At 40.3% G+C, this 22,500-nt stretch overlaps 2 protein-coding genes across 3 annotated transcripts in view; one reads left to right on the top strand and one right to left on the bottom strand.

Annotated features, from left to right (window-relative positions):
• The window catches only part of LOC113814091 (alkaline phosphatase), a 49,486-nt gene extending 33,814 nt beyond the window's left edge, over nt 1–15,672 (top strand). The window contains exons 3-12 of the mRNA XM_070128956.1: nt 371–459; nt 4,210–4,350; nt 5,110–5,302; nt 6,009–6,172; nt 9,090–9,288; nt 12,003–12,139; nt 12,765–12,963; nt 13,455–13,552; nt 13,658–13,775; nt 14,334–15,672. Of these exons, the coding sequence (XP_069985057.1) occupies nt 371–459; nt 4,210–4,350; nt 5,110–5,302; nt 6,009–6,172; nt 9,090–9,288; nt 12,003–12,139; nt 12,765–12,963; nt 13,455–13,552; nt 13,658–13,775; nt 14,334–14,503 (1,508 nt within the window). The 3' untranslated portion in view covers nt 14,504–15,672. The remainder of the gene's footprint in view (nt 1–370; nt 460–4,209; nt 4,351–5,109; nt 5,303–6,008; nt 6,173–9,089; nt 9,289–12,002; nt 12,140–12,764; nt 12,964–13,454; nt 13,553–13,657; nt 13,776–14,333) is intronic.
• LOC113814087 (DNA-binding protein SMUBP-2) overlaps nt 1–22,500 on the bottom strand; it is a 94,209-nt gene that overhangs the window by 69,991 nt on the left and 1,718 nt on the right. For both annotated transcript variants that reach the window (XM_070128925.1, XM_070128932.1), the window contains exons 3-11: nt 21,605–21,761; nt 21,114–21,280; nt 20,770–20,938; nt 20,068–20,210; nt 19,040–19,188; nt 18,535–18,672; nt 18,175–18,313; nt 17,834–17,978; nt 15,816–15,986 (exon numbers count right to left, since the gene is read on the bottom strand). In XM_070128925.1, the coding sequence (XP_069985026.1) occupies nt 15,816–15,986; nt 17,834–17,978; nt 18,175–18,313; nt 18,535–18,672; nt 19,040–19,188; nt 20,068–20,210; nt 20,770–20,938; nt 21,114–21,280; nt 21,605–21,761 (1,378 nt within the window). The remainder of the gene's footprint in view (nt 1–15,815; nt 15,987–17,833; nt 17,979–18,174; nt 18,314–18,534; nt 18,673–19,039; nt 19,189–20,067; nt 20,211–20,769; nt 20,939–21,113; nt 21,281–21,604; nt 21,762–22,500) is intronic.

The following is a 22,500-nucleotide window of genomic DNA, read 5'->3' as shown; positions in this document are numbered from 1 at the left end:
ACACACATATAAACACACACACACATATATACATACACGTTATATCATATCATATTACACACATACAAACACACACACATATATACATACACGTTGTATTATATCATATTACACACATATAAACACACACACACACACATATATATATATATATATATATATATATATATATATATATATATATATATATATATATATATATATATACATACACGTTATATTATATCATATCACACGCATACAAACACACGCACACATATATACATACACGTGTGTGTGTATTTATCAGTAAAAGTACAGAAACAGATAAACATAAACACATACAGATCCATATGCCCATAATAAGTACATGTTTATCTCCCTGTGACAGACATGGCCCACTGGCACCAACTGGGCGCTAATGATCTGCAAGATGCCATGTTCGCCGCCACCATGCACGACTGGAGCATTGCCAAGAACGTACGTACACTGTTGAATATTTATCTAATCATTTCTGTCTGTTTGGTGTCCGCTTCCTGTTTCCTGGGTGGTCTTACCACGTTCATGCAGTTTTGTTTGCTTCGTATTATCATTTTTAATTAATTTGTTGAGTTTCAGTTCTCGGACGAGCCGCTGCCGTACCTGCGGCCTTCAACGGAGATGTACAGTTGCAGAAAAGTGATATTTCTTTCTTGCTTTTCTTATTGCTTGTCTTTTCTGCAACTGCATATATAACCTGATTTCTTCTCTCCGTTTCACTCTCCCTTTTACTCACATTCACACTCTTACTCTTGCTCTTCTCTCACTATTACTTTTACACTTATTCATATTTTCATTCTCACTCTTACTGTGCTCTCACTATTACTCTTACTCTGCTCTCACTATTACTCTTACTGTGCTCTCACTATTACTCTTACTGTGCTCTCACTATTACTCTTACTCTGCTCTCACTATTACTCTTACTCTGCTCTCACTATTACTCTTACTGTGCTCTCACTATTACTCTTACTGTGCTCTCACTATTACTCTTACTCTGCTCTCACTATTATTCTTACTGTGCTCTCACTATTACTCTTACTCTGCTCTCACTATTACTCTTACTCTGCTCTCACTATTACTCTTACTCTGCTCTCACTATTACTCTTACTCTGCTCTCACTATTACTCTTACTGTGCTCTCACTATTACTCTTACTGTGCTCTCACTATTACTCTTACTCTGCTCTCACTATTACTCTTACTCTGCTCTCACCATTACTCTTACTGTGCTCTCACTATTACTCTTACTCTGCTCTCACTATTATTCTTACTGTGCTCTCACTATTACTCTTACTGTGCTCTCACTATTACTCTTACTCTGCTCTCACTATTATTCTTACTGTGCTCTCACTATTACTCTTACTCTGCTCTCACTATTACTCTTACTCTGCTCTCACTATTACTCTTACTCTGCTCTCACTATTACTCTTACTCTGCTCTCACTATTACTCTTACTGTGCTCTCACTATTACTCTTACTCTGCTCTCACTATTATTCTTACTGTGCTCTCACTATTACTCTTACTGTGCTCTCACTATTACTCTTACTCTGCTCTCACTATTACTCTTACTCTGCTCTCACTATTACTCTTACTGTGCTCTCACTATTACTCTTACTTTGCTCTCACTATTACTCTTACTCTGCTCTCACTATTACTCTTACTGTGCTCTCACTATTACTCTTACTCTGCTCTCACTATTACTCTTACTGTGCTCTCACTATTACTCTTACTGTGCTCTCACTATTACTCTTACTGTGCTCTCACTATTACTCTTACTCTGCTCTCACTATTACTCTTACTCTGCTCTCACTATTACTCTTACTGTGCTCTCACTATTACTCTTACTGTGCTCTCACTATTACTCTTACTGTGCTCTCACTATTACTCTTACTGTGCTCTCACTATTACTCTTACTCTGCTCTCACTATTATTCTTACTGTGCTCTCACTATTACTCTTACTGTGCTCTCACTATTACTCTTACTCTGCTCTCACTATTACTCTTACTGTGCTCTCACTATTACTCTTACTCTGCTCTCACTATTATTCTTACTGTGCTCTCACTATTACTCTTACTGTGCTCTCACTATTACTCTTACTCTGCTCTCACTATTACTCTTACTGTGCTCTCACTATTACTCTTACTCTGCTCTCACTATTATTCTTACTGTGCTCTCACTATTACTCTTACTGTGCTCTCACTATTACTCTTACTCTGCTCTCACTATTACTCTTACTCTGCTCTCACTATTACTCTTACTGTGCTCTCACTATTACTCTTACTGTGCTCTCACTATTACTCTTACTGTGCTCTCACTATTACTCTTACTCTGCTCTCACTATTACTCTTACTCTGCTCTCACCATTACTCTTACTGTGCTCTCACTATTACTCTTACTCTGCTCTCACTATTACTCTTACTCTGCTCTCACCATTACTCTTACTGTGCTCTCACTATTACTCTTACTCTGCTCTCACTATTACTCTTACTCTGCTCTCACCATTACTCTTACTGTGCTCTCACTATTACTCTTACTGTGCTCTCACTATTACTCTTACTCTGCTCTCACTATTACTCTTACTGTGCTCTCACTATTACTCTTACTCTGCTCTCACTATTACTCTTACTCTGCTCTCACTATTACTCTTACTCTGCTCTCACTATTACTCTTACTGTGCTCTCACTATTACTCTTACTGTGCTCTCACTATTACTCTTACTGTGCTCTCACTATTACTCTTACTCTGCTCTCACTATTACTCTTACTCTGCTCTCACTATTACTCTTACTGTGCTCTCACTATTACTCTTACTCTGCTCTCACTATTACTCTTACTTTGCTCTCACTATTACTCTTACTGTGCACTCACCATTACTCTTACTGTGCTCTCACTATTACTCTTACTCTGCTCTCACTATTACTCTTACTCTGCTCTCACTATTACTCTTACTCTGCTCTCACTATTACTCTTACTTTGCTCTCACTATTACTCTTACTGTGCACTCACCATTACTCTTACTGTGCTCTCACTATTACTCTTACTCTGCTCTCACTATTACTCTTACTGTGCTCTCACTATTACTTTTACTGTGCTCTCACTATTACTCTTACTCTGCTCTCACTATTACTCTTACTGTGCTCTCACTATTACTCTTACTGTGCTCTCACTATTACTCTTACTGTGCTCTCACTATTACTCTTACTCTGCTCTCACTATTACTCTTACTCTGCTCTCACCATTACTCTTACTGTGCTCTCACTATTACTCTTACTCTGCTCTCACTATTATTCTTACTGTGCTCTCACCATTACTCTTACTGTGCTCTCACTATTACTCTTACTCTGCTCTCACTATTACTCTTACTCTGCTCTCACTATTACTCTTACTCTGCTCTCACTATTACTCTTACTCTGCTCTCACTATTACTCTTACTGTGCTCTCACTATTACTCTTACTGTGCTCTCACTATTACTCTTACTGTGCTCTCACTATTACTCTTACTGTGCTCTCACTATTACTCTTACTCTGCTCTCACTATTACTCTTACTCTGCTCTCACCATTACTCTTACTGTGCTCTCACTATTACTCTTACTCTGCTCTCACTATTACTCTTACTGTGCTCTCACTATTACTTTTACTGTGCTCTCACTATTACTCTTACTGTGCACTCACCATTACTCTTACTGTGCTCTCACTATTACTCTTACTCTGCTCTCACTATTACTCTTACTCTGCTCTCACTATTACTCTTACTGTGCTCTCACTATTACTCTTACTCTGCTCTCACTATTACTCTTACTCTGCTCTCACTATTACTCTTATTGTGCTCTCACTATTACTCTTACTCTGCTCTCACTATTACTCTTACTCTGCTCAAACTATTATTCCTACTTACTCTTAATTTTCATTTTCCCTCACTCTTACTCTGCTCACACTCTTACTCTTACTTTTACTCTCATTCTTGCTCACCCTCTTACTCTCCCTCTCCCATCACTCTCTTTCCTTCCCCTTCCCCTTCTCCCATTCACCACACCTATCCCTTCCCCTTACGCATCCCCTCTCCCCCTCACCCCCACCCCCCCTCCAACTTGAAACCCGCCCTCCATAACACAAATCCCTTACAATAACTGCGCCTAAGAGCCCCCACTGACCCCCCTACCCCCACCCCACTGAGCCTCCCCCATGTTGCAGGTGGTGATTTTCGTGGGCGACGGGATGGGCATCACGCCCTCGGTGGCCGGCAGGATCTACAAGGGCCAGCGGCGCGACGGCACGGCAGGGGAGGAAGGGTACCTGGCCTGGGAGCGCTTTCCCAACATGGGGCTCATGAAGGTGAGGGCCGCTCGGGACACGGTGGCGAGTCGGTGTTCCATATTTCTCTTTCTCTGTTTCTCTTTCTCTCTCTACCTCTTTTTCTCCCTCTCCATCTCTATTTCTTTTTTTCATGGGCTTCATGAAGGTAGGGACGCTTCGGTCATGGCAAGAAGTTCTTCGGTGTTCCATATTTCTCTTTTTTTGTCTCGGTATCTCTCTCTACTTGTCTTTAGAGCTCTTTCTCTGTTTCTCTCTCTACTTCTCTTTCTCCCTCTTCCTCTCTCTATTTCTTTTTTTTTCATGGGATTCGTGGAGGTAGGGGCGCTTAGGTCATGGCAAGAAGTCCTTCGGTGTTCCATATTTTTCTCTCTTCCTTTCTTTCTTTCTTGCCTTTCTTTCTTTCTTTCTTTTCGTTTCTTTCTCTTTCTTTCTTCCTTTTCTTTCTCTCTCCCCCTCTTTCTTTCTATCTTTTCTTTTCTTTCTCTCCCTCTTTCTTCCTTCTTCTTTCTCCCTCCCTTCCTCCGTCCTTCCTATTAAAACTACCCCTCACAAAATCACAAAATTCCTCTTGCCTTCCATCCGACATCTCTCCTCCCTGTCGACACATACCTCCCCCCCCTCCACCCCCCACCCACCAAAGCACCATCGAACACCCCCCTTACCACAACGACCAACAAAACTAACCCCTCCCCCTTTCTCTCCCCACCCCCTACCCCCCATCCTCCCTTCCCCTCCCCCATCGTCCCTTCCCTTCCCCTCCCCCCTCTCTCTCTCCAGACATACGTGCTCGACCAGCAGGTGCCCGACAGCGCCGCCACCGCCACCGCCTACCTGACGGGGGCGAAGGCGAACATGTACACCCTGGGCGTGGACCACACCGTCTCGCAGGACCAGTGCATGGCGTCCCTCGACCCGGCCACCTGGAGGAGCTCCGTGCTCAAGTGGGCTCAGGAAGCCGGCAAGAACACGGGTGAGTATCGGCGGTTCCTTGTCGTCGTGTTGTTGTTGTTGTTGTTGTTGTTTTTTGGGGGTAGTGGGGTTTGGTTGTGTGTGAGGCAATGAGCTTGTGTGTGAAAATGAGAGACAGAGAGCGAGAGAGAGACAGAGACAGAGACAGACAGAAAGAGAGAGACAGAAAAAGAGAGAGAGACAGAAAAAGAGAGAGAGACAGACAGAAAGAGAGAGAGAGAGGGGGGGGTAGAAAGAGAGAGAAAAAGACAGACAGAAAGAGAGAGAGAGAGAGAGAGAGAAAGAGAGAGAATGATAAAAAAATAAAAAATCTAGTGCTGCGTGGTGCAGCGGTAGCCTCCTCGTCCTCGTCCAGCGATCCAGCTGACCCGCGCTCAAATCCCGCCCTGAATGGCAACCGCGCCCATTCCTCGCACACGGGCGGTCAATAAAGAACAAATTAAAATCATAATCAATCAATTGTTAAATCAAAAAAATATATGATCAATCATTAAACAACAAACTAAAACCAATCAATTAATAAACAAATCATAATCAATCAATTGTTAAATTAAAAAATATATGATCAAATAAATAAATATATGATCACGTAAATAATGATACCCAATCAAGCAAAAAAAAAAAAAAAAAAAAATCACAACCAACCAATAACCAACAAATTACAACCTCCTCCCCTCCTCCCCCCCCCCTCCCCCCCCATTCCTCAGGCTTCGTGACGACCACCCGCCTCACGCACGCCACGCCCGCCGCCCTCTACGCCCACACCGCCAACAGGGACTGGGAGTGCGACGCCAGCCTCGGGAGCCACGGACACGGCTGCAGGGACATCGCCAAGCAGTTCGTCGAGGACACGCCGGGCAGGGACATCAACGTAAGTGGCTGGCGGACTGGTCGGTGTAAGTGGCTGGCAGACTGGGTTAATTGCTTAGAGGGACGTCAGTGTAAGTGGGTGGCAGACTGGGCCAATTGCTGAGAGGGACGTCAGTATAAGCGGGTAGCAGACTGGGCCAATTGCTGAGAGGGATGACAGTGTAAGTGGGTGGCAGACTGGGCCAATTGCTGAGAGGGACATCAACGTAAGTGGCTGGCGGACTGGTCGGTGTAAGTGGCTGGCGGACTGGATTAATTGCTTAGAGGGACGTCAGTGTAAGTGGCTGGCGGACTGGTCGGTGTAAGTGGCTGGCGGACTGGGTTAATTGCTGAGAGGGACGTCAGTGTAAGTGGCTGGCAGACTGGTCAGTGACAGTGGGTGGCAGACTGGGCCAATTGCTGAGAGGGACATCAAAGGTAAGTGGCTGGCAGACTGGTCAGTGTAAGTGGGTGGCAGACTGGGCCAATTGCTGAGAGGGACGTCAGTGTAAGTGGCTGGCAGACTGGTCAGTGACAGTGGGTGGTAGACTGGGCCAATTGCTGAGAGGGATGACAGTGTAAGTGGCTGGCAGACTGGGCCAATTGCTTAGAGGGACGTCAGTGTAAGTGGGTGGCAGACTGGGCCAATTGCTGAGAGGGACGTCAGTGTAAGTGGGTGGCAGACTGGGCCAATTGCTTAGAGGGAGGGATGTCAGTGTAAGTGGCTGGCAGACTGGGCCAATTGCTGAGAGGGACGTCAGTGTAAGTGGGTGGCAGACTGGGCCAATTGCTTAGAGGGAGGGACATCAACGTAAGTGGCTGGCGGACTGGTCAGTGTAAGTGGTTGGCGGACTGGGTTAATTCCTTAGAGGGATGACAGTATAATTGGGTGGCAGACTGGTCAGTGTAGGTGGGTGGCAGACTGGGCCAATTGCTTAGAGGGATGACAGTATAATTGGCTGGCAGACTGGTCAGTGTAAGTGGGAGGCAGACTGGGCCAATTGCTGAGAGGGACATCAACGTAAGTGGCTGGCGGACTGGTCAGTGTAAGTGGGTGGCAGACTGGGCCAATTGCTGAGAGGGACATCAACGTAAGTGGCTGGCGGACTGGTCAGTGTAAGTGGGTGGCAGACTGGGCCAATTGCTGAGAGGGACATCAACGTAAGTGGCTGGCGGACTGGTCAGTGTAAGTGGGTGGCAGACTGGGCCAATTGCTGAGAGGGACATCAACGTAAGTGGCTGGCGGACTGGTCAGTGTAAGTGGGTGGCAGACTGGGCCAATTGCTGAGAGGGACATCAACGTAAGTGGCTGGCGGACTGGTCAGTGTAAGTGGGTGGCAGACTGGGCCAATTGCTGAGAGGGACATCAACGTAAGTGGCTGGCGGACTGGTCAGTGTAAGTGGGTGGCAGACTGGGCCAATTGCTGAGAGGGACATCAACGTAAGTGGCTGGCAGACTGGTCAGTGTAAGTGGGTGGCAGACTGGGCCAATTGCTGAGAGGGACATCAACGTAAGTGGCTGGCAGACTGGTCAGTGTAAGTGGGTGGCAGACTGGGCGAATTGCTGAGAGGGATGACAGTATACGTGGGTGGCAGACTGGGCCAAATAATTAGGTTCTTGAAATATATACTGATTTAAAAAGCAAAGGCAAAAATAGACAGAAAGGCGGATCAGAAATCAAAGACATAAATAAAAATCTAAGAAGAAAAGAGTGGATAAGTAATAACAAAGATAAATAAAAAATAAAGAAAAGAAACAACCCTGGATAAAAAATATATATACATGAACTCAAAGAAGACCAGAGAATGAAGAGTGGCTCAGAAATTATAGAAATACATCAAAATGTAAGAAGAAAAAGATGCAGAAGAGTGAATAAGACATTATACAGATATATATAACTTAAATAAAAAAAAGAGTGAATGAGAAATTATAAAGATACAAAAGCAAAAACAAAGCGATGGCTAAATAAATGTAAACTTTAATCCCGGCATAAAAGACATATAGTGATATATATATATATATATATATATATATATATATATATATATATATATATATATAGATAGATAGATAGATAGATAGATAGATAGATAGATAGATAGATAGATAGATAGATAGATAGATAGATAGATAGATAGATAGATAGATAGATAGATAGATAGATAGATGTAGATATAGATAAAGATAGATAGATAGATATAGATTAATATAACTAAAACCTTACAATAACATACAAGAATATATTCAGAGAAAAATCAACGATTTATGAGACTATACAGGGAAAAGAATGATTCATGAGAAAGAACAAGGATAATTGTGTAACTGAATTTCAAAATTTCCTCCTGGAATTAATCGAATAACTCGTATCATATCCATAACTCATAACCAGCTGGATAAAAAAATAATCCAGTCAATTTCAGTTCTTCCATCATAAGAAAAACAGCTGACATATAATCTGGAAAAATATACTTAACCGGATGAAGCTGAAGAAAAGGAGAAGAAGGAAAAGAAAAAGAAGAAGAAGGAGAAGAAAAAGAAGAAGGAGAAGAAAAGAAGAAGGAGAAGAAAAGAAGAAGAAGAAAAAAAAGGAGAAGAAAAAGAAGAAGGAGAAGAAAAGAAGGAGGAGGAGAAGAAAAGAAGAAGGAGGAGAAAAAGAAGGAGAAGAAAAAGGAGGAGAAAAAGAAGAAGGAGTAGGAAAAGATGAAGAAGGAGAAGAAAAAGAAGAAGAGGAAGAAAAAGAAGGATATGAAGAAGAAGAAGAAGCTGTAGAATAAAGGATGAAGAAGACCAAAAAAATGCAAAAAATAAAAAATAAACGAAAAACAGAATACATACACAAATTAAAATCTAAACAAACAAACAAACAAAAAATCAAAACCCGCCCACCACCCCACCCACCTATCCCCAAACCCCAACCCAAAACCCCCCGCCCTTCCAGGTGGCTCTCGCGGGCGGGCGCTACGTGATGGGCGCGAGCAAGGGCGTGCACAGCCAGTGGAACTGCGTGCGCGGCGACGGGCGGAACCTCACGCAGGAGTGGCTGAGGGCCAAGCGCGCCCACGGACACACCGCCCGCTACGTCACCAACACCCAGGACCTCCTCAACACGGACTACGCCTCCACGGACTACCTCCTGGGTGAGTTCGAGGGCGGGATGTGAGGTTTGCTTGCTTGCTTGCTTGCGCTCTCTCTCTCTCTCTCTCTCTCTCTCTCTCCTCTCCTCTCTCTCCTCTCCTCTCTCTCTCTCTCTCTCTCTCTCTCTCTCCCTCTCTCTCTCTCTCTCTCCCTATCTATCTGTCTCTGTCTATCCCCGTCTCCGTCTCAGTCTCTATCTCTATCTCTGTCCCTACCTCTGTCCCTAACTCTGTCTCTATCTCTCTCTCTATCTCTATCTCTATCTCTACTTCTGTCTCTATATCTGTCTCTATCTCCGTCTCTATGTCTCCGTTCCTATCTCCGTCTGTATCTCCTTCTCTGTCTCTATCTCTGTTTCTTGTCTCTGCCTCTGTCTCTATCTCCGTTTCTATCTCCGTTTCTATCTCTGTCTTTATCTCTGTCTCTACCTCAGTCTCTATCTCTACATATCTCTGTCCCTATGTCTATCTCCACCTCTGTATCCATTTTTATAATTCTCTATTAACAAAAAATTAGGACCAAATATACAAACATATTCGATACTCCGCGCACGAAGGCGTTTAATACTATTCATTTCATTCCCTCAATCACAAATCGACGAAATCCTTTTTCAGATTATCATAAAATCATGAAATTGTTTTTTTCAATCAGTTGAGTACGACTGATTTCCTAAAAAAAAAAAAAACGGGACATGACCACGATGGTGTTTTAATCACTATATTCTCAAAATAATTATCGTTATCATATCATCATTATCGTAATATTCACAGATTCATAATCAAGATTGAATGTATTTGATCCTAACCATCTATGTGCGATAACATTAAGACAATTTCCACCATATATAAACCACACATCATGTAAGCACAACTGGCATAAAAAAACAAGCAATAATCGCGAACAAACCAAACCAAAACAACCTAACAAGCAATAAAAAAAACAATAACAAATACCCCCTAGCGAACCATAACACGATGACGTCACACGCTGACGTCACATGTGCGTTCCCGGTCACCTGAACTCTTTAGTGTCGTATAAAAGTTCAAAATGGATTAGGATTAAAGACCGTGAGAGATATGGATCTTAAGAGCTTGTCGGGTCAGTTCAAAACCCGAGTGAACATTATCTCGTTTTCAGTGTCGTGCAAGTTGCAAAATGATCTGTTTAATATGATGCAACGGCGAGACAGGACTCGTTTTTCGTTCTCGAGAACACGTTTCGGGAAAAATGTTCTCGTTGATGGTAGAACACACGACCAAATAATCCCCTTGGACAAATTTCGGGCCATCGACCATTCTGGATATATCCCAGAAACACACACACACACACACACACACACACACACACACACACACACACACACACACACATACACATACACATACACATACACATACACATACACATACACACACACACACACACACACACACACACACACACACACACACACACACACACACACACACACACACACACACACACACACACACACACAGAGATTTACCCGCAAAAAGGACCCGTTTCCCATCATAACGGAAGAATCCTTTACCTCCACAAAAGCACACACGAAAGCCCGAGTTATAAATAATTACTCATAAGGGGAATGAGACTTGCAAAGGGAATATATATGTAACAGCTGCATTATTGATTTATGTTTGTTTTTTTCTTTTTTCCTTTTTTTTTTTAATTGCTCCAACGCCAACTTCGTTCCATCCGTCTTTGTTATGCCCTTCCCTCTCTTTCTCTTCCTCTTCCTTTTCTTCCCTCTATATGTCTTTCTCTTTATTTTTATCTTTGTTTTTTCGCTCTTCCCTTGTCTCTCCTTCTTTCCTTCTCTCTCCTTCTCGTTTGCAATTTATCTGTCTCTCTCTCTCTCTCCCTCTCCCACCCTCTCTCTCTTTCTCTCTCTCTTTCTGTCTCTCTTTCTCTCTCGCTTTCTCTTTCTCTTTCTCTTTCTCTTTCTCTGTCTCTGTCTCTGTCTCTGTCTCTGTCTCTGTCTCTGTCTCTGTCTCTGTCTCTGTCTCTGTCTCTGTCTCTGTCTCTGTCTCTGTCTCTGTCTCTGTCTCTGTCTCTGTCTCTGTCTCTGTCTCTGTCTCTGTCTCTGTCTCTGTCTCTGTCTCTGTCTCTGTCTCTGTCTCTCTCTCTCTCTCTCTCTCTCTCTCTCTCTCTATATATATATATATATATATATATATATATATATATGAACAACTAGGTAAGAACACACACACACACAGACACACACACACACACACACACACACACACACACACACACACACACACACACACACACACACACACACACACACACACACACACACACACACACACACACACACTTATTCTCCTACTCAGCATTTCCTTCTCCCTCCTTTTCCTCCATCCTACCCATTCTATCCTTCCTACCCTCTCCCCCTCCTTCTCTCCTATCTTCTCCCCCTCCTTCTCTCCTATCTTCTCCCCCTCCTTCTCTCCTACCCTCTCCCTCTCCCCCTCCTTTCCTCCTTTCCTCCTATCCTCTCCCTCTCCTCTTCCTTCCCTCCCTCTCCCATTCCTTCCCTAACTCTCCCCTAGCTTCCATGCCTCTCCCCCAGCCCTAACCCTGCCCTCAACTCTTCTCTTCCTCTCCCCCTCCTTCCCTCTCCCTCTCCCTCCTAAATCTCCACCAGCCCTAACTGCCCTCTTCTCTTCTCTTCCCCTTCCCCCACCAGGCCTCTTCGCTGACAGCCACTTAGACTTCGAAGCAGACCGCGATCGTGGACCTCTTGGCCAACCCAGTCTGGCCAACATGACTCGTGCCGCCATTAAGATGCTGTCCAAGAACATGCACAAAGGTTTTTTCCTCCTGGTAAGGTCACGATGGTAGTTCTGTACCTGACTTTATTTGCGGAAGAGAAATTAATTATGTGTGTGATATTGTTGTTCAATTTTTTTTTCTTCTTAGGTGAATTATTTTTGACTCATCTAATGTTACTATACTATTGACAGAGAGTATCTTTATATTTTCTTTTCTTTTTGTCATAATTAGAAACTTTTCTAACTACATTTATCTCCATCAAAACATTACAGTCTACCACATACCCCCTATATTCCTCCCTCTCCATCCCACCCCGGCATTTCTCCCTCTCCACCTCCCATTCTCCAACATTAAACCCTCTTCTCTTTCCCCAAATTAGTTCCCCTCTCTTCTTCCCCATTTATCTCCCCTTCCTCTACATCTCTCTTATATTCGTACCCTTCTCCTCTCCTTTCCCTATACCCCTATCTCCCCTTTTTCTACAAACCACCTCCCTCCCTATACATCTCACCTCAATCTCGATAAATTTTTCCTCCTTCCTTCCCCTAAATCCCCCTCCTCCCCCTGTACTCAATCCCCTCCCCTAAAACCAACCCCTGCACCCCCTCCCCAAATCCCCTAAGACACCCATCTCCAGCCCATTCACACAATCTCACTCTCGACCCTTCCCACCTAGGTCGAGGGCGGGAGGATCGACCACGCCCTCCACGAGACACAGCCCCGCCGAGCCCTGGAGGACGTGGTGGCCCTGGATGATGCCGTGGTTGAAGCCCTGAGCGTGCTGGACCTGGAGAACACCCTCATAATCGTCACCGCCGACCACTCCCACGTCATGACCATCAACGGCTACTCTCAGCGGGGCAATGACATCTTGGGTGGGTGCTTTGTTGCTATTTTTCTTCTATTTGCCTTGTGTGTGCACTTTTTCTTTTCTCTTATTTGTGTGTGGGCATTTTTTCTTTACTCTCATTAGTGTGTGTGTGTGTGTGTGTGTGTGTGTGTGTGTGTGTGTGTGTGTGTGTGTGTGTGTGTGTGTGTGTGTGTGTGTGTGTGTGTGTGTGTGTGTGTGTGTGTGTGTGTGTGTGTATGTGTGTATATGTGTGTATATGTGTGTATATGTGTGCATATGTGTGCATATGTGTGCATATGTATGCATATGTGTGCATATGTGTGCATATGTGTGTATATGTGTGTATATGTGTGTGCATGTGCATGCATGCTTGTGTGCCTTAGTGCTATTATACTTAGAATTTGGTTTCATAAAAACAGACTGACATACTGCTTTCATCTGAATTGAACTACAACATATGGTCCAACATAGTCAACTTTACATCCCCATAGCATCCCTTCTCCTTTCCACTTTCAGGTGTAAGCGATGTGGTGGCAGACGTCGACCAGATTGCATACACCACTCTCATGTTTACCAACGGCCATGCTTACAACTACACTTGGAATGGTGTCAACGTGAGTACCCTCTCTGTCCACTCCTCTTTCAACGTTAGCCTAACACAAATTGTACCCCATGTTAATTAAAGGATAAGTAATTAATATATCGTCCTCTTTATCAAGGTAACCCGTCCTGACCCCAAGACGCAAAACACTACAGAATTAGGTTACAAGCCCCTCGCTGCTGTCCCAGTGACTTATGAGACCCACGGTGGTGAAGATGTAGCTGCTTATGCCATAGGTAAGGTCCTTTGTCTGCCCTTGCCTGAGCTCTACAGCAAGTTGAGCCAGAATATTGTAATGTAAAATAACTATACTAAGTTACTGCCTTCTAATCCCAAAATAAATATCATGAGAACAAAACTGTTGAATGACCATGGAATAGAAAAATGTAACACTTAAAAACTAGTAATCAATCATAATCAAAACAAACAAGCATTATATCATATTCTCTGTGCTGGCTCAGCGGTAAGGTGCTGATCTAGCAATCTTGAGGACCTGCATTCAATCCCACGCCCGGCCAGTGAGTGGTAACCCCGGCCACTCCTTGCACACAGGGGGAGATTTGGGCAAAATAAAACAGACAGTATGTCACAGCAAAGAATATCCATTGTAACAAATGGAATTAAAACTAAATCTTAATCTTTAATCTATAAATCATAATGCTAACACAACCCTCTTTCCTCTTTCCTTTTTTCTTTACTCTTTCACCTAAATACATTAAAAAACACAACATCCCACTCTTAACAATTAACCATCACTTGTCCTCCCTAACCTCATCCCTCTGCTTCTCCCTTAGGCCCAATGTCTCACCTGCTGCATCGCGTCCACGAGCAGAGCTACCTGGCCCATGTGATGGGTTTTGCCTCTTGCATTGGCCCATACAAAGATAACTGCGAGAGACCCAAATCCCACTTCTCCCGCTTCCTACCGCGGGCAAAGAACTTCAGGCGAAAGATTAGATTATAAGGTCTTAATAGTAGCAAAATACAATCAAACATGTACATATTGTAGAGTCTGTAACACTGTCTCGTTCCCCTTATCTTATATTCTAGATTATAACTGGTACTTGTGGCTGCAATTTCAGCACTGTCTCTTCTAATCTTTACTATCAATTACTCCACTGCCTTAAAAAAGTATTTTAGAATGCACTTGTAACAATTATTTTCACTTCTTTTTGTTGTGTTATCCCAATAAATGCAAGGTCTTATGAGTTCAATAGTCTACAGCAAACAAAACCTTTATGCCATACATAATGACAATAATCTTACTGCATTTAATGTGTGAGTAGCATTTATCATCATTCTATATATAAAGACCACAGCAACATGACATTTCAAAAGACAATTCTTGCACCTTAGAATATAACATCTGCAACATATACAAAAGCTATCCACTGTAAGACCTTGCTGTACACTAGCTGGTGTGTGGGCAAAAAACATGTGAATCAATTAAACAAGGTATGAACTCAGGGTAACCTTTTCGTTACATGTTCTAGCTAGTACAAAGAAATGTCTCAATCTGCACTTATATATAAACAATTTGTCCTGCAGATTCTCTTTGCAAATGTTACTGTTTTTAAACCTTAGATATTCAAGTAATTTGAATCTTGAAAAGAGAAGAGGGAACAAAATTCTATTTCAAAAACAGTTTTCCACAGTCACTTCAAGACAGTGCTCTTCTATGTACAGTACACCACAAACAGTCACATCCACATTAGCACCTACAGATTGTACCTCACACTCAGTTGACTGTCTCAACTCTACCTATTTAGAAGTTACCAAGTAGTACTGTGAATTGTGTGTGTGACAAGTTCAGAACAAGTCTTAGTTACAGGTGATGGAAAGTTTTAATGTTGTCTCACGAACATAACCGAAATGTCTCCAACCATATATGTGTGTATATACTGATATGTTGGCCAGTTCTAATTGTGACATGGAAAAGTTAAGCAAAAGCATCATATAGAGAATTTTTCCCATGTAAAATCAAACTGTCTGGTAAATAATGGTGTTGACAACATGGTAGATCATTTATATTTTCTAGATTTTTATAAACATAAAATAAATAAATATTTTGTAGACTGTAATTTGGATCCCTTTTTGAAAAATGAACACAAACATAATAAATAAAAAATATAACTTATAAATACAAGAAGGCTTATATTCAAACACCGCAACAACCCCCTTTGAACAAACTCCCATGCAAAACAGGTGAATCTGCAAAGAAACAGCAACACATACAATACATTTCAAAGAAGAGAAACATCAATGGTGAACTGTACCTGTATCTTCATTAGTCGTCACTCCCTGCATCTGATGAAGAAGATGTGAGGCTACAGAGGAGTGGGCAACTAGGCGGTCTTGGTACATGGCTGTCGATGCCCACTGCATGATGTCGGTATTCATGCGGTACTGCACAGTTAACATCCTGACAACTTCTTCTCCACACTGATCTGCAGAGTGTTTATGGAATTCATCATTAAAAAATGTGAAACTATATATTCAATATCTATTGGTAATTACAGGTTAACATCTCTGCATTTGAACCCCATTCTACCGTTCGATACAGTATCAAAATTGAAATGCTTATGTTATGATAAAATTGTAAAAAGAATTCATGAAATTTCCTCATGTAAAATCTCATAGCTAGAAGTAACAAGACGCTTTTTCTGCAAGATATCAGACAACTCGGCATTCTCACTTCCAACAACCCAAAAAGATGCCACATATAGGTAGCTGCCTGACTCTCCTTTCCTGAAAGACATGACATGCTAACATGATTCCCTTATAATGCAAAATATTGTAACATTGCAGTGGAAGTACAAACAGATAAATCTATCCCTTTTAATCAAAATCTAGCAATAACTGTTACAAATACATAGCAATCTAATTAATGAGGTCATCTGATTTTTTGAGCGGATTTTCAACTCTTTTCTATTTCTGACATATTATTTTCTTGTATATAGAAACTACTACAGCCATGCGATTCCCTTGAAAAAAAAGTAATAAAATGTAGCATATGTAGATGCCAGACAATTACCTCATGAGACCAATGGTCCTCAAGACCCAAAAATGGGTATGAATAGAGTAAAAACGCGATTTTGGACTTAGACTTCGCAACTTCTTATATCCCTTCCAATTCCTAATGCCAAGCTCCCAAAAATGGCCAATACCGAAAAATATTGGAAAGCACCAAAACTGGCTAATCTCACCTTTTCTCGATCTAAAGAAATGAGAATCACTTCCCTACTGTCAGTAGTTTACCACAGAAGAACTTGTTCCTATGTTTTCTTAATATTTTGAGAAAACACCTTTTGACCAGAAATTACTTCTTCTTCTTCCACTACTTTTTCTTTAATGGAATGGCCAGTTATTAGTTACTGTAACTTCTAATTCAATCCATTAACCTAATATCTATCTCTTATTGTGCTTGGCATTACCTCTATGGGTACAGTATATTCCTTTTTCTTCTTTAATCCCATTCTCAATCTTTTTAGCAGGGCTTTTCAAACTTTTCCAAAGTTTTAATTAAAAACAAAGAAGTCAGTGAAAAATTAGAATCTCCCTCTTTGGTCTCATATGCCATTACTACATAATGTACAGGTAAATAATCACAAAAAAACACATCAAAACAATGCATATATCAACTGTGGTAAAGCTCAGCGACCATTTCCCAAACCCAGTTTGATACATGACATTCACAGGAATAATATTAATGGAATAACTCCCTCCAAATTCCAATTGGGAGAGCCAGCAGGTTTGTGAGAATTTCTTAATGATAAATATTGCAAAACCTGCAATGGACATTTGAATCTAAGCCTCTTGGTAAAAATTTTATATCATTCATCAAATATATATCTGATAAAGTCTGTTTTCCGAGCTAAATATATCTATAAAAATTAAGAAATGGCTTCATCTGATACAAAAACAATAACAACAAATATAATAATTACAGTACAACATAATTACAATTTTTCAAACATTGTTTTTTTTTAACATATGATTTTGAGAGCAAATCTGCCAGGCTTGATGTTTCAAGGAAAGACTTGGTAAGCCTAAAGGATATTCATCACACCAAACGTTATCAGAAATGAACATAACACAATTTGCTACAACAGGTTGGACTTCAAAATAATCAAACTGTCCCCTTTAATACATGTTACACAACATTACCTTGTACTGCACACAGCTTTAACCCAATCTATGGTTCCTTTAAAATTACAAAAGTTCCTGAACAAAGGGAGTCCCTTCTCTAAAACTGAAATCTTGGATATCTTATCTCAAATGCAGGAACACTTACTTATAATTCTCTCCATGAGCGAGAGTTCCAAGCCCTTCTCAGCTGCTTCTTTAGACACAATAGTAGGAGGAAGCTGGCAGTGATCGCCTGCTATTATCAGCTTTGGGGCTCGGAGGAGGGACATATAACAGGCAGCTTCAATTGCCTGAAAAAAAGAGGACAAGAAAAGAATTAAAAAAAAAAAAAGAACACTGAAATAGAATTCTCTTTCCTTTCAGACCACAACAATCATAAACATTCTTTCTCCAAAACAACAATGTCAAAATTATGAAATACAAATAAAAAAATAAAAATTAGTACATCCTCATCAAGACAATGCCCTTCACACACAAGGAACCCACCTGCGAGCATTCGTCAATGACCACCACATCGAAGAAATCCTCCCTCAAGAGCTTAAGGGGACCATCATTACTACTGCTGGTGAGGGTAGCCAAGATGACGTCACTGGTCATCAGGATCTGCTTTGTGAGTCTCATCTCCCTGTGTTAGGAGAAACAGTGAGTTAATATGTAGTACAAATTAGCAAGAAACAAACCGGCAAATTCCTCTCACACATCCTTGTAAATAACAAATGATACTTGTTCTTTACTGAACGTTTTACCAGTTATCAACTTTATCCAACACATTATATTCACATGATACTTGTGACTTTTTTTGTTTTATGTCATTGATCAGCCAAACAAAAATCATCTAATTAATACCTCTCGTATAACTCCTTCCTAAATGTCTTAATTTCCCTCCTGATGTGCTGCCTCTTTCCTCTGTCTTTGGCCGTCTTCAGTTGTTTAAGCTGGTCGTTAATATCGCGATGAATATCCTTCAATAGTTGGGATTCATCACTGTCAATATAAAACTCAGTCAGTGCTAGTAATGGTTTAATGCAGTACATTGTGGACTAAATATTCTGTCCATCTTATTACTTTCTAAAATACAAAAAAAAAACATATTTGTACAATATACAAACCTCAGAATCAGAAAAGATAATCAAATATTATCTTAATATTAAAATATCTTTCTAGCTATTACTATTATCATACCATCACCTTTTTGACTATCAAATCATTTTACTTTATAATTCTCATATAAGAAGAAACAATTGAACATCACCAAATATATCCCAATTCATCTTAATAGTCACAGAGACAAAAACTAATACATTCAACACCACTCTTACAATTAAACTTGCCAGCACAGAAATCAACAAACCTGTGATGCATAAGGCAGTCCAGAGTATAACGCTGGGTGAGTGGAGTGGCACGTGCCGGATGACCCACACGCACAACACGAACCTTGGCTGCTGCTAGTCTTTCTACCAGGTTATCCACTGCAAGGTTGGACGGGGCACAAGCTAAAACCTGCAATGTTGTTAAAAACATTATAAACAATATAACCCAAAAAAGTAAAATTGCAACAAAATTCTTTTATTTTACTATATTCTATATTTCATTCTCAGACTGCCAGAAAAGGAAAAAGAAAAAGTTGAATAGCCAAGTGCCAAAACTTGCAATGTATTTCATCCTATCACAATAAACCTTAATCAACAACAAAGCGGACACTGTATCCTTCGCTATCCCTGTCTTCGTATAGCTTATTCTCAGCCAAACAGAGCAAAATAAAAGGTTTAATGGGCTATATATCAGAATCTGCAATATCATTAAAACCACCACAACATTTTCTCAACAGGTCAAATTGCAAAAAACAATTAATCTGGTGAATGCTTTTTAGCTGGATTTTGCCACTTGCAATAACTCAACATTTTAAAAGTCTATCCGACACTACACATAAATCAAGATAAAATATAAAAATAAAGATAAAATACAAAAATGCCTTTGCAGTGGCTGGTAACCTAAGACACACTAGCCCAAACTGTGCTTTAAAATACAGCAGTTAAAGCTATCATTAATCATATCAGAAACAAAGTAGAAAATATATCTTCTGTCAACCCTGTCTTTCTATAAGAAGTAGAAGAAGAGAGACTTGACCTAGAATGGGCTTAAAACCATTGTAAAAAATTTCAAGTAATGGCTGTGAATGATATACAAATCAGTCCTCCCAGAAAAAAATATTTAAAAAACATATGTATCACTCTCTCTATAACTGATTCATAAAAAAATAAATAAATAAACAAAATCAAAGTCAATGAACCATGTACCAGACCTTTGCCAATAACAAGAAGCTCCCTTGAATTGCACTGTCCATTGAAGAAGAACAAACAAAAAAAAGGAAAAACAAACCTTTGACTTGAGTTTCACATGCTGCCTAATGACCTCCACAATGGTCGTAGTTTTCCCTGTGCCGGGCGGACCATGGACCACTGCCAGATCACTCCTCTGAATGGCAAACTCAACTGCCTCCCGCTGTGAATTGTCCAGGTTTTCTGAGTAAAGATTTAGTGGGAAATAATGAATGGATGTGGACAGACTCAAAAGCAGTTGTGGTCTTTTCACTTCCCCTGTTTGGCAAGTTTTTCATTATACTGATGGTAAATATGTGTTCCTTTGGTCTGAAATATTATACTGCTTGTCATAAATAAGTATTATTATCAATAGTACTATCATCTAGACTTATATCTTAAGCATTTTACTATCAAAGAAAAGACATATCATTCAACTACTGTGAAATTCTTTAAAAGTTTGGACATTATATCTTTTTGTTAACGTGCATTGAAATACCCCAAAAATGCAACAAAGTGAAAATCATATATAATGACTAAATTCCAGCTTGGTAGATGGTACAATGCAACACTCACTGGCAGGCATATTTTTGACACTGAAATTCTACAAATCATGTTGTGCCTTACAAAAAAAAAACACTTTCTAGTAAATCATTTCTCTTAAACCTGCCTGTAAAATGGCATTGTAATATCATGTGACTTTCCCTCTCTTACACATAAAATATTACATAAAATGGCAAAGAGCACTTAAACAACAACTTACTGTTAAAAAGTTGTATCTTGCCATCAGCTCCAGTTAGTTGTGGTGGTAAGGAAGGAGCCGCAGACCTTGGAGGAGATTCACCAAATAACACTGAGACTGTGTGCGCAGCTGGGCCATTAATCAACTTATCAAGCTCAGTCAGTCCTGATTTTATCCTTCTGTAGGTAACCTAGACAGAGGAGGACCAGTTAATAGGGCTTATTTCTTAAACCATAACCTTGTAATAAGTAACTTATACATACTTTTCTATAAAGTAATAGAAATATTAAACTAACAAACAAATTAAAATTCACATAAAACTGAAAATCACGTATCACATGAACTACAGCATATCTCAAGCTTACATCATTTGCTAGCTTGTTCAGTCGCAGTTGAGTATCATTGCTAAGGCTGTCCAACTCATCAGCGTCATCGTCGAGAACAATCTGTATATTTTTCTGTGAAACATACTTCACCACTCCTGTTGCACACTGCTGGCCTGATCCACTGTCACATACACCAACAATATCCCCTGTAATCATTAGTAATAAAGAATTCAAAAGATTAGTTTCTATTACTGATTTATGAATTAAAATTTCAGAGCTTACTATGAACCTTGGAAGCATTTTTGTACTGAACATTTATATCAAGAAATTTATTTCTCAATACAATCATTAACATTAGACATGCTATAATATTAATTTTCAACAATAATACTGATTATGCCACATAATCAAATAACTCCTATGGTTTAATCCATTCTATAAAGATATATCTATAAAGAGATATAAAGATTCTATAAAGATACATTGGAATAAACATCAACCAATTACTGAAAACATCTCTTATTGCATACCTGAAGAAAAATTATTCGCCGGTAAAACAGCATCTTTCCTTGCAGGGACAAATGTGATCATGGGTCGTCCATAGAGGCCAGTAGATCTCTCGCTGATAACTAAATGCCCTAGCACCACTCCTCTTGCCTCGAGGACCTTGAGGGATGCCCCTTCAACCTGGAGATTCAATAATGACTTATTTTGAATTACCCTTTAAACTAATTTAATAAAATCTTTCATGAAAATTATCATTCTATGTAGTATTAAAAAAAAAAAAAAAAGCATCACTAATCTTACTCATGTTAAAAAATCATTATTCTAAACTGTTTGACCAATTAAGTGACCATCATTATTCAATAAAGTCTCTCTTTAAAATTATTTACTAAACTTTTTAAACTTAATTTTTCATAAAATCATTCTATACTGTGATCATAGCATACTGTTATTGTAGTAATCCTTTTTTTTTATTTATGAAACATGTACTTCCTTATACACAGATTTTTATAATCAAAGTAAAGAAAGCACTGTCTAGATATCAATAAAAAAGTATTTACACAAAAATATAACACAAACTTTAATCAACAAAGGAACAACAGAACTAGGAATCTCAAGACAAAGAACATAGGTACTAATACACCCAAGACCACACTATCAAAATGGGACCTAATCGAGCTGAAGGTGCTCTACTCACAGGTGTTCTACCTGTGATAGGATGCCTAGGCCTAAGAGTCTAACAATAGAGTGGAATAATAGTGTTTATTGCTGCCTTGTAATTGGCACTCCAGCAAAGAACAAAAACTCCACAATTTATAAACTATCAAAGGAGGCTTTAGACTAGTTTCTACGGAGGTCTACAACTGTTATCTTGCCGAAATATGGGTGGTTGAGGTCTGTTGGTCTTTGCCACAAAAGTTGC

This window comes from Penaeus vannamei, chromosome 2 (assembly GCF_042767895.1).
Source record: "Penaeus vannamei isolate JL-2024 chromosome 2, ASM4276789v1, whole genome shotgun sequence".
Classification (NCBI taxonomy): Eukaryota; Metazoa; Arthropoda; class Malacostraca; order Decapoda; family Penaeidae; genus Penaeus; species Penaeus vannamei.
This window is presented reverse-complemented; position numbering and strand designations above follow the sequence as displayed.